This window comes from Sitophilus oryzae, unplaced genomic scaffold, assembly GCF_002938485.1.
Source record: "Sitophilus oryzae breed Bouriz unplaced genomic scaffold, Soryzae_2.0 scaffold_178_pilon_pilon, whole genome shotgun sequence".
NCBI lineage: Eukaryota > Metazoa > Arthropoda > Insecta > Coleoptera > Curculionidae > Sitophilus > Sitophilus oryzae.
The window spans coordinates 1528085-1543485 of record NW_022146490.1 but is presented as its reverse complement, the minus strand read 5'-3'; the positions used below and the strand labels follow the sequence as shown (position 1 = coordinate 1543485).

The 15401-nt window shown below is 29.9% G+C and overlaps 3 protein-coding genes and 1 long non-coding RNA gene across 4 annotated transcripts; 1 reads left to right on the top strand and 3 right to left on the bottom strand.

The window, feature by feature from the left end:
* Positions 1-590: 590 nt before the first annotated feature.
* Positions 591-1473, bottom strand: LOC115882602 (PEST proteolytic signal-containing nuclear protein-like). The gene is made up of 3 exons (XM_030900795.1): positions 1342-1473; positions 930-1203; positions 591-877 (listed from the first exon to the last, which is right to left on the bottom strand). The coding sequence occupies exons 1-3, from the start codon at positions 1379-1381 to the stop codon at positions 754-756; spliced, it is 438 nt and encodes a 145-aa protein (XP_030756655.1). The 5' UTR covers positions 1382-1473; the 3' UTR covers positions 591-753.
* Positions 1474-1682: 209 nt separating this feature from the next.
* On the top strand, positions 1683-8249 carry LOC115882601. Its single transcript, XR_004050216.1, has 3 exons — positions 1683-1944; positions 2463-2642; positions 8137-8249. It is a non-coding gene; the product is annotated as an uncharacterized LOC115882601 (long non-coding RNA).
* On the bottom strand, positions 2399-8515 carry LOC115882599 (transmembrane protease serine 3-like). Its single transcript, XM_030900794.1, has 4 exons — positions 8159-8515; positions 6004-6259; positions 4743-4985; positions 2399-2627 (listed from the first exon to the last, which is right to left on the bottom strand). The coding sequence occupies exons 1-4, from the start codon at positions 8381-8383 to the stop codon at positions 2428-2430; spliced, it is 924 nt and encodes a 307-aa protein (XP_030756654.1). The 5' UTR covers positions 8384-8515; the 3' UTR covers positions 2399-2427.
* A 4427-nt stretch (positions 8516-12942) lies between these two features.
* Positions 12943-13932, bottom strand: LOC115882623 (heparan sulfate 2-O-sulfotransferase pipe-like). Its single transcript, XM_030900817.1, has 2 exons — positions 13655-13932; positions 12943-13108 (listed from the first exon to the last, which is right to left on the bottom strand). The coding sequence occupies exons 1-2, from the start codon at positions 13930-13932 to the stop codon at positions 12943-12945; spliced, it is 444 nt and encodes a 147-aa protein (XP_030756677.1).
* Between the last annotated feature and the right edge of the window lie 1469 nt (positions 13933-15401).

Genomic DNA, 15401 nt, shown 5'->3' with positions numbered 1-15401 from the left:
TAATTTTAGTTTTGTATTAAATCTATAGAATGAAATACGTAAGTATAAATTAGTTTTAAATTTTTACTGATATTTTATGATTTTTACTTCATTTGAAAGGTTTTAGCTCTTTTGTATATCCTGGGATGCCTGTGTTTATGGATAGCAGCTTACCCGTCAGATTCAGAAGACGAATCTGATAGCAATCGTCAACAAAGACATGCAGAAATTAACAATGATGATGTAGTAGATTTTGGAGCACATACCGGAGACAATGGGGCATTTGGGTGGTACGCAGACTTCCCTGTTTAAGCTGATTAAAGTTTTTTACCTACCTACTTCTACAACTACCATGTTTCATGTACCACTCATGTACTTACCTTATTAAAGCATTATTATATTGAAACAATGTTTGCAAACCAAAGATATTAGGATAATATTGTACTAGATTTACAGCTAGATTTGTTTTGTATACATAAACTTGCTTTTCTCTATACTTTTCTAATACTAACATTTCATTTATATATATATACTAACATTTGTTAATAAACTTCCTGCATGCAAACAGATACTTTTATTTGCCAAGTAGGTACCTTAGAAATAAAGGAAACTTTTCAGGTGACATCTGTTAATTTTTATTAACTTATGTATCTAACAACAACTTAAAAAATATAAAAAATCCACAATACTATCTCGATGTTTAAAACTTCTGGTACTATTATAAGGAATTCACACTCAAAAAAACATTATATTTGTACTATGTAGAAATCTAAGTCAGTCATCTGCTCTGGCAGCGTCCATTGCTTCTTTTAGGTTTTTTTCAAATATTTTTTTCGCATCTGAAAACCCATGCTTTGTTTTACCAAAGGAGTTTGGTCCTGACGAAGTAGGCGTGTTTCTAAAAAGAGATTGAGTTTACATACAATTAAATTACATAAAAAATGTTTTACCTTCCAATATTCCTCATTCGCATTCTTGCTTCAGGTGGCATTTGTTCTGGTTCCTCATCACTATCCTGATTAAATGCTGCGGCTACAGTTAATTTCGGTTTGTTTACTATTTCCTTTTTCACTGAGCCAAGTTTCATTTGAATTTTCATGTTTTTCAAGCGATTCTTCACCCCCAAACCGACATTTTCAATCTTTTTCTCTTCGGGTTTTTCATCTTTTTCTTCTTTTATGGTTCGACTAATCGGCGAACGACTTCTCGATCTATCTCTGTGCCCTAATAAACACTGACAAAATTTAAAATATCAATTAGAGAAGAAATGTAGCAAATACATGCAAAACAGTCCTTAAGGAAAACAAAATAATTAAGAGGGTGTTCATATTTACGTTAAATTTGAAGTGTTATAACTATTACCAGGTGAGGTTTTAAAGTCTCGTTCGTATTTTCCACTCATTCTGTCCTTACAAATTAAGTTAATAATTTATTAGAATTAATTTCTAAATAATTAGGATGCCACTTTTTGTTTTTCTGAATTCCATGAAAATTGTCAATCATGACAAATGTCACAAAGTAATAAAAAAAAAACTGTAATTTACAGTTTCCTATAAGCCGTGATTTAGCTGACGTTCTGAATATTTCTACGAGATGGCGCAAAGAATGGCGCAATTTTTTTTGAAATCTGATTTTTTTGTGGTCTAGAAAAAAAGTTTTTATGTAGATATTTTTATATTCCCTTTGTTTATGAGCGTAGGTTAGTGCTTGAAGTTAAAAAAATTATCTTGAAGTAATTTATCGATTAGAAATATTACATAACATATCTTATAGCAGTAAATTTATCGTAAAATATTTTAAAAAGAAAATACGATTGTGGAAAGAAAAGGAGGCTGTGATATATTTGTTTATTGGAAACATTAAGATAAATTTAAGTTTTCTGCGTATGTTGTGATTTAGTGTGATATTACGAATATTGTTCGAACATTTTGTGGAAGTGGAAAATAATTTTGGAATAAGTGAAGGGTAAGTTTTAAAATATTGTATATAATATCCAAACTGGATATTGTTTATTGAAATAACAATCAAAATATAAACCATCTCTGATGTAACCTGAGGATTATTTTTAAAAGAAATAGCACTGTGCGCTGTGAGGTGAGGAGGCTTTGGAGGTGGGGAGTGCAAGGGAGGCTTTGAAATGTTTTTTTAGTACAAATAAAAAAGCCTTCAAATTTTATATTGAAATGATATTTGTTATTGCTATTTCTCGGAACTATGTCCGATATTTTTTGGAATAAATTATAAATAAATCCTCTTGGAATATTGATAGTAAGTTTTAAAAGTTATTTTTAGTGAATTTTATTAGAGATTTGAATGGACATTTTACTTAGTTATACATATTATGTAATAATTAGAACAAAAAAATTGATTTTTTTTAAAGATAGCATGGTGTGGGAATAAAAGAACGCTTTGTGTTGACTTCTTTTATTAGACAAATTATGTAATATTTTATATTTCATAGCGAATGTTGTTATTTATTGCAGTCTCTCTGATCCACGTCAAGAAATTTGGTACGTTTGTGTATACTCCTGGCCGGTCCTTTTTGGCACATCCATCTCCCCATGAAACCAAACCGACCACTTCGTATCGTCCGTGGTTTTGACAAATTAGTGGACTGCCTGAGTCGCCTCCACATGCATCAATTCCACCTAGAATTTTTTTAGGTAAGTACGTACCACACAACATTATTACTTTTTTAATTTATAAAACACATAATCAGGCGTTTTATCAAATATAATTTTGGAATCTCTTATCTTCCAAAGCTGTGCTGAAAAAATTAGTTGATTGGATGTAAAAATTTATGAAAATGGCGTTAATTTAATTTGCTTAATATAATAGAGGTCTTTATTTTCTGAAAAAAATGGGTATTCGCCAATGAAAAAAGTTATTTTTTGTAAAATATCACTGCGTAGAATCCAGACGGAAACTAGCTTGTCGGTGGCTTTTTACTAGTAAAAAAATTGCTGTTGATCGACAAAAAACTCTTAATTTTTTAAGCGAGAAACAAAAAATAAAAATCAAAGATAAAAAATATTTAAAATGTCTATTTCAGGAAAAATATTTTAACTTCTACAGGGTGGCTTAAAAAAATGCGAGTGAATCGGGATGATTTTTTTTAATTGTAACACCCTATATATTATTGCGTTTTTGGTTGCCTTTCAGATCACTTTACATCCTCGATATGAGTAAATATATTTCGATAGTTTCAGAGATATTAATAAATAAATAATTTATACTTTTCAGTCTTTCTTAGAAAAATCATTAAAAATACAAAAACTGTCCTGAAATTAAAAACTATATTAGTCATTTTCTTTAGACGGTCTGTATTTACTTTGCTTTAAATATCGTAATATTATATAATACAGGATGTTCAAAATTCAACGTCAAAACTTATTTTTAAATGGAACACACTGTATATTATTTTTTTATTAGATGGAGAATTGAAAGATAAACATATCTTGTATATAGAGTATTTTAAAAATTTTAACGGTATTGCAGATACTCACGGTTTATTTCATATGGCACTTTCAATGGTAAAATACGAGAGAAAAATCATTGTGTGGCTTTGACAAAAATTTACTGTGGAAAAAAAAAATAATAATTATTATAAAATAAATTTCGCAAATATCTGCGGAACCGGTCAAAATTTTGAAATGCTCTAAATACAAAAAATATTAACTTTTTAATTCTCCATCTAACAAAAAAATAATATAGAGTGGGTTCCATTTAAAAACCCGAAAAAAATTATATTTTAGAAAGTTTGGCATAGAATTTTGAACATCCTGTATGATTTAAGATTACGATATTTATAGCAAAGTAAGTACAGACCAACTAAAGTAAAAACCTAATATAGTTTTGATTTCAGGACAGTTCGTGTATTTTTAATGTTTTTTTTTTAAGAAAGACCGAAAAAATATATTTTTTATTTATTTATTAATATCACCGAAAGTACCGAAATATATTTACTCATATCTTAGGGTTATGTAAAGTGATCTAAAAGGAAGCCAAAAATACAATAATATACAGGGTGTTCCGTTTAAAAAAATCATCCAGATCCACTCAAACCTTTTTGAGTCACCCTACTGAGGTTAAAGTATTTTCCTGAAATACATTTTAGTACATAATTTAGGTTTGCACTTAACAGCGTATTCAGATGGAGCGGAGCGTCCGCGACGGACCGTCCGCAACTTCAAGCAAGTACTATGAGTTTATGTGGACGATTTCACATGGGTCGCGTATGCTCCGTCCGGACGAGCTATATTGAAAAAACATCCCCGCGGACGCTCCGCGCGTACTGTCTACAGCGCTTTTCAGTTGGAGCTGTCACAGCGCTTTTCAGTTGGAGCGGAGCGTCCGCGACTTCGATCAAGTGCCATGAATTTATATGAACAATTTCACATGGGCGCGTATGCTCCGTCCGACGGTTATCTTGAAAAAAACACGACGGACGGAAAGCCCTGTAAACAATATTCCCAATTTATTCTAGGAACTACAGATAATGAAAATTTTGGAATAAATATATTCTGATAAAAAAAATTCTTTGTAAAAATGTATCTATGTATGCATATTCATCGTCTATATTTATGAAAATACTTTTAAAATTTTGTGTAAAAATTTCAAGTAAAAACTTCATAATGAGGCTTTATAGAAACAACGGGCAGCTCTGTATAACTTTAAATGTTAACTATTGACAAAACAATCTTAATTTACTGACGCTTACACTTTGTTACACGTTATAACTTTTAGTTTATATATAAAACTACCTTTTAAATGACCAGCGCATATCATACTGTCCAGTATAGACTGATATCTACCACCATACACTCCCTCCTTTCTACAGGTATCCAAGGACAGTATTGGCACAGCAGCTGATTTCAGTATAGGGGATATTTTACCGGGACTTCTGGCATCCTGGGAACCCCATCCAGAAATTTCGCACCAGGTTCCTGGCGTGGGCGTTTCTTGAGTCAAGCAGGCCGGTTTTACATTATCATTGAATTTAAAACCTAAAAATTTGAATTAATAAAGGTGTCTAATTTTTTTGTTATACAGGGTGTTCCAGAAATAAGTGCAGATATTTAAAGGGGTGGTAGATCTGGTCAAAAGAAACATCTTTTCTCTTTACCATTTTTAAAACAAATTGAAAATGACCGCGTCGCGTCGTTATTTAACTTTGAACATTTTAAAAAATAATGGCAACATTTTGAGTTAGGGTTAGTTTATTAAGGGGTTTTCAAGAGGTTTATCAACTTATTCGACGCCCTGTGTTGCCAGATAGTCAAAAGAAGTACATAGTATATAATAGGTACGTACCTATGCTATAATTTAGTAAAATCTAAAAAATGTTGTATTTTCTTTTATGTTATCTAATGAATGATATATGGTGAATTATTTCATTAAATTTAGTTCTAAATAAAGTTATTTTTCGGTTTAACCATGATTTTCGTAAACCTCATAAGAATAATTTTACCCAGTTTGGTCCTCAATGAAAAGGTAACTAGAAGCAAAATATTTAAAAGAATTTTTTTTATTGAAACTACTTCATAATGTGGCAATGTTAAGAGTTATTTTCTAACTATAGTTGAAAATAAATATAAAAATGTGGTATGCGTAAAAATAATTAATGTGGTTTGTTTCTAGAATTATTGTTAGTAATAGATACTGATACGATTAAAATTAATACTCGTAATTTTTGGTGTACAAATTTAAAATTACACCGAATACAAAAATATATTTCTGAATATAGATATAGAATATAGATTTTTTTGAATATAGATAATGTAGGAGGTGGCAACACTGCAAGGTTTAGATACACTGTAGAGAATCTCAAATGAATAAACAAGTAGCACTAAGAAGTTTTTTAAAATTTTACGGAAAATGTCAAATATATAAAATTTTCAACAATTCTTTTTCTCAAAAAAATCTCGTATGGGTGTTTCTTTAACCTATATAATAAAGAATTAATAATTATTTCTGAATATTCTTATAATTATTAGTATCTCTAGATCCTAGATATAAGTTTACCTGGTTCAGCTAAAATAAGGAGGGCAATATCATGACTGTAGGGACCCAGCTTTCTGAAATCTGGATGCACAAAACCATCTAGTACCTTAAGGGATTGTCGATTAACTGTCGATTCTATTGAGTTGAAGTACCGGTGCTCGTGGGTACCGGCTACTACAATCATGTTTTCCGTGTAACAATGCCCTGCGGTTAGTACTATCCTTTTGGAAATCAGTACTCCACCGCATCGATGTTTTCCACGGTATTCCAAAGAAACCTGAAATTAAATAGACTAAAATGACAAATTTAATAAAATACTTTTAAATATTTTAATTTTTTAAGACCTATTTTTTTATACAGGGTGTCCCAGAAATAAGTGCAAATATTTTAACTGGTAGTATAGTTCAACCCCAGAAACACGCCTATGAAGTTTTTTCGCGAAAAAAAAAAAATTGAACATTCGAAATTTTTTGAAAAATTTTTTTGATTTTTTTTAGTTTTTATATATACCGGGTGAGTCACAAAAATGGCTCACCGCTATAACTTTTTTATTCTTTCGGATAAAAAAACGAGATTTGGTATGTTAGTATATGACATAAATAATTGGAATTGATTGACGTATTCAAATGTTTTTGGTGACTTTGTTTCACCGGAAATGACTAATTACTTTTGATTTTTAAATGGCACCCCCGGTATATTTTTACTTTATTCGATAGAAAATGATATTCTGAATAGAATGACGTATCATATGTTAACTTTTGACATTCTCGCTTAATAAAAAATCGTATTTTAAATCTCAATCTAGAGTGCCAATGGCTATGTTTAAAACACTAATTCTTAATCAAGGAGCCTTGGAAAAATAGATTTGATCGTCTAATGTTTTTAGTGTCTTATTGTCCTGGCCGGTTAAAAAATGCCCAAATCGTATTTTTAATCATATCTCAATTTTTTCTCTCATTAGCATATTTGGAAAAAGTATTTTTTTACGAATAATTTGATACCACACACTTTGTATTTCAAGTCAAATTTTCGTTACGCAGCGCAAGTTATAATTTCAAATAAACCATATGCGAAAACGTCAAAAGTTGACATGTGATATGCCATTCTATTCAGAGTGTTATTTTCTATCGAATAAAGTAAAAAATACCGAGGGTAACATTTAAAAATCAAAAGTTGTAGTCATTTCCGGTGAAACAGGAAGTGACCCAAAACAATTGAATACGTCAATTAATCCCAATTTATGTCATAAATTAACATACCAAATCTCGTTTTTTTATCTGAAAAAATAAAAAATTTATAGGGGTGAACTTTTGAGACGCACCCGGTATATAATATGGCAACATAGGTATTAAATTAAATTTATAAAAAGAAAATCCAGAAAAGATCTAGAGGTTCTCAAAATTTTAGGTAAAAATATTTTTTTTTGGAAATTTTCAAAGTAAAATAACTCTGTTATTTTGGACTTATTTGAAAAACCTTTGAAAAATATTTGTACTTATTTCTGGGGCACCCTGTATAGTACAAAATGTATACAAATTAAAAAAAAAAAAAAATAAACATATCTATGGAAAAAACTCTATGAAAAATTGCTCTTTTTTGGCTATTTTTTTACTTGATTTCGGAGTGTCTACAAAAATAGTATAAATAATAGAAATATACAGGATTTGTAGGAAACTTTATGTACTTTTAGAATATATAAACATTTAAAAGGCTTTAATGCTATTATTTTATTATAAAGTCGATTTTTTCAACCCTTGTTCTAAAACAATTTTTAATGATGGCTGACAGTTCGTCTACATCTAGTGACGTACTCATACGACCAAAAAGGAATGTATTTTCTTATTTTACACCCTTTAATTAGTTATTAACACTATCCTTGTCAAAATCGGCGACTTGACCAAAATAAAAAAAATCAAATTTACAAGAGGAAAAACTTTTTTATTATTGACATTTTGAGAAAAATGCATTCTTTATAATTTTTTTTAAGAAATCCCATAAAACACAGAAAAATCGGACACCCTGTACATGAACAGCACAAAAAACAACTACCTACCATACATAAAAATCTTAATACGAACTAGTAATTCTATTAAATACTCCACTAGTATATGTATTTTTGGATTATGTCAGAAACACATCTCAATATTTTTTTAGGTAAGATAGAAATGGTACTTACTTGCCATGGTACAGCACCGTAAGGAGGTTCCTCACCACCAACAATCCTTGGTTCCCTCGTAGGATGCCAGGCTACAGACCTTTTTCCACAACTGCACTCAGGAACAGGAAATTTGGGGTACCCGCTCTTGGCAACTTTCGCACAGTCATAAGGTACGGCTTTTAAATTAAGTAGAAATACGTTCACTGTCAATATCAAAGCTGATTTTTGTATAAAAAGGTACATAATATTTAAACTCTATTCAATTATTAATGGATTGATCGAGTAATATGTTAAATAGTACGCCCGGTTATTGTATAATCGGTGTCATGGTACTACTGAGTTATTGAAGATGGTGGTGGTACTAAAAAAATCTCTTTTAGCGGCTTGCATTTTATACGTGGAGGTGAATCGTTGGGTTCTCCTGATTCAGATTGGTATCGTATACGGGGTGATTTAGAAAATAGTGGGAATTTTAATTCAAAAACGAAGCAAAAAATATTCACAATTTTGAACTTGTACTTATAGTATAGTATGAGGTCTTCCTTTTCAGTAGTATTAAAAGTTGCAGGAGTAGAGGTATATGTTGTCTCGAAATTTGACGTTAAATATAAAGTCTGTTTAATGAGACAGTATACTTTACATACACAGTTGCTTTCTGTTATTTTTCGGAGTCTTCTGTCGCAATCTTTCCTGATGGATAGATTTGAGATACGTTTTGACCTAAACAAAAAATTCTATGCATATGATATATTTTCTGGTTGACCGCATTATTAGGTTGTATTTAAAATACTTTGATTTTCGGGATAGATCTTTTTAGGTGTCCAAGGTGTCCCAGCAATAAGTACAGATATTTTAAGGGGTGGTAAGATCTCGATAAATTGGAAATTTCTAAAAAAAATGATTTTTTGCTTAAATTTTGAGAATCACTGGATCTTTTCAAGGTTTTCTTTCTTGTAAATTTAATCTACTACCTATGTTGCCACAGTGGCGCATCTAGAGATTGAGACTGGGAGCGGTAGTGTGAATATTCAAAAAAGTATTAAATCTGAATTAAATTTTTGCTGGAAGGTATTGTAACTGTGGAAAAAAATCTACTTGGATTGGTTTGGATATTCTGTTTTAATTTGTATTATTAACTTTTTTGTAACAATTTTATTTTATACCAAATTTTATCTTATTAATTAATTTCTTTCTGGGAGGGGTAATTACCCACATTACCCCGCCTGTATATGCGTCCCTGTATAGGGTTTGTTTCTCTCTACAATTTTCTGTTTCACAATGTACCGTTTGTGTCCGGGAAGGATTCATAGTTTCATAGTTGTCGATTTTCGAAAGAAATCAGTACATGTATATTATTTCGTATATTTTTCATTTTATTGATTTTATGGAAAGCACTGTTCATTAAAATGCTGTATCCTATGTCATAGGGCTTGTTTCTCTCTACAATTTCCTGTTTCACAATGTACCGTTTGTGTCTGGGAAGGGCTCATAGTTTTCATAGTTGTCGATTTTCGAAAGAAATCAGTGCATGTATATTATTTCGTATATTTTTCATTTTATTGAGTTTATGGAAAGCACTGTTCATTAAAATGTTGTATCCTATGTTATAGGGCTTGTTTCTCTTTACAATTTCCTGTCTCACAATCTACCGATTGTGTCCGGGAAGGGTTCATAGTTTCATAGTTGTCGATTTTCGAAAGACATCAGTACATGTATATTATTTCGTATATTTTTCATTTTATTGATTTTATTGAAAGAACTGTTCATTAAAATGTTGTATCCCATGTTATAGAGCCAGTGGCGCATCTAGAGATTGAGTCTGGGACGGGTAGTGTGAATATTCAAAAAAATACTAAATTTGAATTAAATTTTTACTGGAAGGTATTGTAACTATGAAAAAAATCTATTTGGATTGGTTTGGATATTCTGTTTTAATTTTTATTATTAACTTTTTTGTAACAATTTTATTTTACACTAAATTTTTGGTATAGGGGTAATTACCCCCATTACCCCTCCCGTATATGCGCCCCTGTGTTGCCATATTATCAAGAAATAATGTGTTTTAACTAATAACTAAAAAAAAATCCAAAAACTTTTTCAAAAAATTTCAAATTTTCAAAATTTTTTTTCGCGAAAAAAATATAGGCGTGTTTCTGGGGTCGAAATAGACTACCATGTAAATATATGTATTTATTTCTGGGACACCCTGTATAATATCCAGTCTGATTGAAAAAAAACTGCGTCGAGTTACTTTCGAAATGACGATAGACAGTTCAGAGAGAGATGGTCAGATTGTTTTCTAAAGTTGTAGTTCCATCTTAGATTATTATTATTATTGTCAGTTGTATTGCTAGGTGAGTTGTCTATTGTCATTAGCGTGATTTAATTCTGTAGATCACACGCTTGTTGCCCGTGTCTTCTGTTTATCTCTCTCCTCTTGTGGTATCTCTTTGTTATTTCAAACATACCTTCGCTCTATGTACTTTTAGGATACCGGTGTTCCCTTATATTGTTACTATAATTTCTTCTATTGGTAAATATTTACAATTTTTTATTATTGAATAATAAAGACTAGAAATCTACAGAAAAAAATATAGAGCAACTTTTAACAACAGCCATTTCTGTCATGTATTTTTAGGTAATAAATCATGCTGGAGCCAAAAGAAATTCACTTTTTGAATACTCCTTACTTTCCCCAACCTACATTCTTAAATTTGTTTTGATTTTTTAATGCCATCAACCATTTATGACTTTGCAAAGCCAGTTTCAGATTATATACATTTATTATATTTTTTCATGAATATTCATCACCTGTATAATGCATTTGCTAATTAACATACAGTAATTTGTCATATGAAAACGATAAATAAAAACAAATAACAGAGAATATGGGACATCGAAATGATTTTAAGTGCATGAAGTGAATTTTGCAATGGGATGGCCTTTTTTGCGAAAGTATAATTTCTTAATTTATCTTGGTTCGTGTTAATGACTTTTGGCTGCTGCATTTTTGGTGATTAGACAGTTTTTTGCTTTCCCTCTGATTCACTTTAATGCCATTTCTTTTTTCATTTAAAGGGTTAAAGTTAGATTTACTTAAGGAAATTATAGCAAATAGAACCACTGAACAATGTACTCAAATTATCTCTTTATTCATAAATTAAATTAGTATAGAAATATAAGAGCAAGAAATTTTATTAAGTAAAGACCGAAAATACAAAATGATCGAAAAAAACGGCCTCAACGATGGCTATGAAATGAAGATATGTGTGATTCTATCTGCAAAATTAGAAAAAAAAAATGGAGAATATATTTTTCCAAAGCAGACTTACAGGGAGTTAAAAAATACAGGGAGTTCCGATAGTCTGTGGATATAGAACTACTAGGTACGTATTTTTTTCATCAAAATAAGTTAATTGCACAAAGTAATATTTGAAAATTTAATAAAATATTTGAAAAAATGCTTCTTTTAAAGTTTGATCCCCTCTGACGGACAAACAAAGCACTTTTGTATAAAAATAAATTGTGTCCAATGAACTTATTTTGATTCCAAGAATACGCAGTAGTTCTATGTCCATGGAATTTTGGGAGACCCTGTATACAGGGTGTCCCAGGAATAAGTGTAAGTATTTTAAAGGGTGTTAGAGCTCGATTAAAAAAATCAAAAATTAAAAAAATATTTTTTGCAAAATTTTAAGAACCACTGGATCTTTTCTGGATTTTCTTTCTTGTAAATTTAATCTAATACCTATGTATGTTGCCATGTTATCAAGAAATGATATTTTTAAACAAAAAACTAAAAAAATTTTTAATTTTTTTTTCGCGAAAAAAACCTCATAGGCGTGCTTCTGGAGTTGAACTATACTACCAGTTAAAATACTTACACTTATTTCTGGGACACCCTGTATAATAAAAATTCAGAATTTTTTATACGAAAGAAAATCGCTATTATATAGTTTAATAGTTTTCAAAATTTATAAAGAAGTAAATTTCAACCTATTTTTTAACATTATCTTATCAGAGGGACGAATATATTTTTATTTAGTAATAAAAAATAATACAAGGCTAAATTATATGATGGTATTGTCCCACATAAGATAAAAAATAAATAGGAATATCACAAAAATACAATACAGTCAATAGACTAATAATTTGTATTGATTTAGATATAGACTATTTTATACTTTTAATATAAATATAAGCTGTGCTTAAGTCTTTATTCGACGAAGAATAAATTAAAGATATTATAAAAATATGTCAAATAAATTCGTTAGAGTAGATTGATAATTTGGATATCAGATCACACACTGGGTGAATTTTTTCAAGGGTAAAATTTTTGTTTATATACATAATATACAGGGTTGTTCACCACATACGACACGGGGTATTGTAGCTAAACGATGAGATTTTTACAAATTGTAAGTTTTGGGTTCGATGAAGGACTATTAGAGGTACAATTTAAAAATAATTTTACAAGATACAGAGTGTCCCAAATAAGTAAAAAATATCAAAGTTGTATTTTTTTAAATGGAACACCCTGTATATTATTACATTTTAAGTTTCTACGATTAAAATAAAGGTAAATTTGATTAAGGTTTATTATACTTAAACCTTACTGTTTTTGAAATATTTTCAATTTTGTGAAATGTCAGTTTAAGTTAAGTCAAGTTTTTTATTAATTTAATAATAAATAATAACCTAGCTTTATAATAATTAATAACCTAGCTTTACATTTATCCGACAATTCGAGAGAAAAGAAAACAATAATAAAAGTAATAGTTAACAGATATTTCATTACTAAGTCAAATTACCTTTTTAAGCCATTTGGGATCTGGTAATGGAATGTCCGGAAATGCAATTTTCCTTTCAACGTAGTACCAAGGCGCTCGAACATAATAGTACCAGGAAATTACTCGTTCCACAGGATCACGTACTAAATTAATATAAATCGGTTCGGGCAGACCAAATCTACAACAGAGAATTTAATCAGTTTTGTTTATGTCTTTGTGGTTGGTTTATTTCAATTTATTGATTGTTTTAGAGAAAGTGCGTTCAAGTGTAGATAATAAATTTAATTATTTTAGCAAGAAAGATAAGGATTAATAACGTTCATAAAGAAATTGAAAATATTGGGAAATTCTGTTATCTACCTAGCAAAGAATTTTGTTAAAAATATTATGTTGTTGATTTCTACTAAAATAAATTTTAAAATCCGGTTCGAAAGATTTTGAACTGTATTTAAATTATACATTAAAATTAATTTTTCTTCAGATTTTCCGAAATTTGAACCAATTCCAGCATTTTAACAAAGTATTTATTTTGGTAACACAAAACTTATGAGAAATGATCAAGAAATCTTATGGTTTGATGTCATTACTATGGGTAAGAGGTAAAAGATTACTAGTATTTTTGAATAAAAATATTATGGAGGGAGTATTTATGCATAGTAATCGGACATGAGGACCTAGGGTGTCTTTACTGAGCCTATTTACGAATAATGAATATATTACTTACGATGACACATTAGTGAAACAAACGTGTTTTATATAAACCGAAGGAGGTTCATAGCTGGATACTAGACCAGAGAGCACTGCTTGATCTTCTGGAGCTAATCTGATGGTTTCCACCCTTTGAACTCGGTCTTGATGAAATCCAAACTCGTTTCTAATGCTCAGTCTTCTTAAAAGCTCCATTAAGGTTTGAGATCCTACCTTCGGTACTCTGTTAAAGAACACTATGTCTTGTTGAGCTTTTCTGGTGTTGTTTAGTTGGTAAGGCGCTAAAGTTGACATCTAGTAAAAAAAATATATTAGAGATATTATAAAAATATAATTATTTCTGTACTACAAATGCCTGTGTAATAAATTTATCTATATTATATTCATTCACTAATGTTTTTCTCTCCATTAAAATATTTATTATGTTCTAAAATATTTTGTGTCAATGTTGTATATAATGTTTTTCCTGTCACGTACTTGTTGAGTCAAAACGTTCAAGTAAACCGATGTAGCAAAATAAAATACTAATTCACCACAATACACTAAGCCACTATATTTTTGCACTGGATGCTGAAAAATAAATAGGTATAGTTTTAATAAGATGATTAAAACTATTTCTAGTAAAACTAAAAGTAGTTTGAATCATATGCTGATGATGCTAACAAGATTAACGAAACGTGCGTCCAGTAAAAAAGGAAAATGTTTTCGTGTATTGTGGTGAATTAGTGTTTTATTTTGCTGTTATAACACCAAAACTTTTAACCTTCAACTGTAATATAACAATGTATAGACAAAAAAGCACCGTTTTGCTTTTTACTCCGAACTGAATTAAGACTGAAGATCGTCTAGAGAACTAACGAGATCAATCAGTTTTACAACATAAATTGCCTAAAAAACAACATTTGCCTACACCAAAGAAAATATACAGGGTGCGTCTCAAAAGTGGCTCACCCATATACACATAAAAGTACATATATGTCTAGTTGCGCCTCTGATTAGATGATCAAATCTATTTTTCCAAGGCTTCTTGATTAAAAATTAATGTTTTTTGAAAATGCCAAAAGTTGCCATGTGATATGTCATTCTTTTCAGAGTATCATTTTCTATTGAATAAAGTAAAAATATACCGAGGGTGCCATTTAAAAATCAAAAGTTGTAGTAATTTCCGGTGAAACAGAAAGTGACCAAAAAAATTAAATACGTCAATCAATACTAATTTATGTCATATACTAACATACCAAATCTAGTTTTTCTTTTATCTGAAAACATAAAAACGTTATAGGGGTGAGTCACTTTTGAGACGCACCCGGTATGTAAATTCACAAAATTAATGTAATTTTACAATTTTTTTAGATATATTTAATAATTATCTAATATCTAACCTACAGATCTGCCGAGATAATTTATATTTGCAACATAACTGTCGGTTTTCCTACACTAAAGAATATTATATTATGTAAATTTATAAAAATAATGTAACTTTACAAATTTCTACCTAAGATATTACTTTCACAATGAGTTTACGTCTTTACAAATGAAATTTAAACCATAAAACAATTTTGTAGTAAAATATCATGTTTTTTCTTCACTAAACACAATGCTATAATTGATAGAATCGCAGGTAAAACTTCCAGTGTATACACTAGTGTTTAATATGTGTAGAGGAAGCTAAGACCAAAGGTCGCCTACAGAACTGCCGTCAGTTCTCTAGACGGTCTTCTGTTTTAGTTGACAGGCAAATCTGACAGATATATATTTATGTG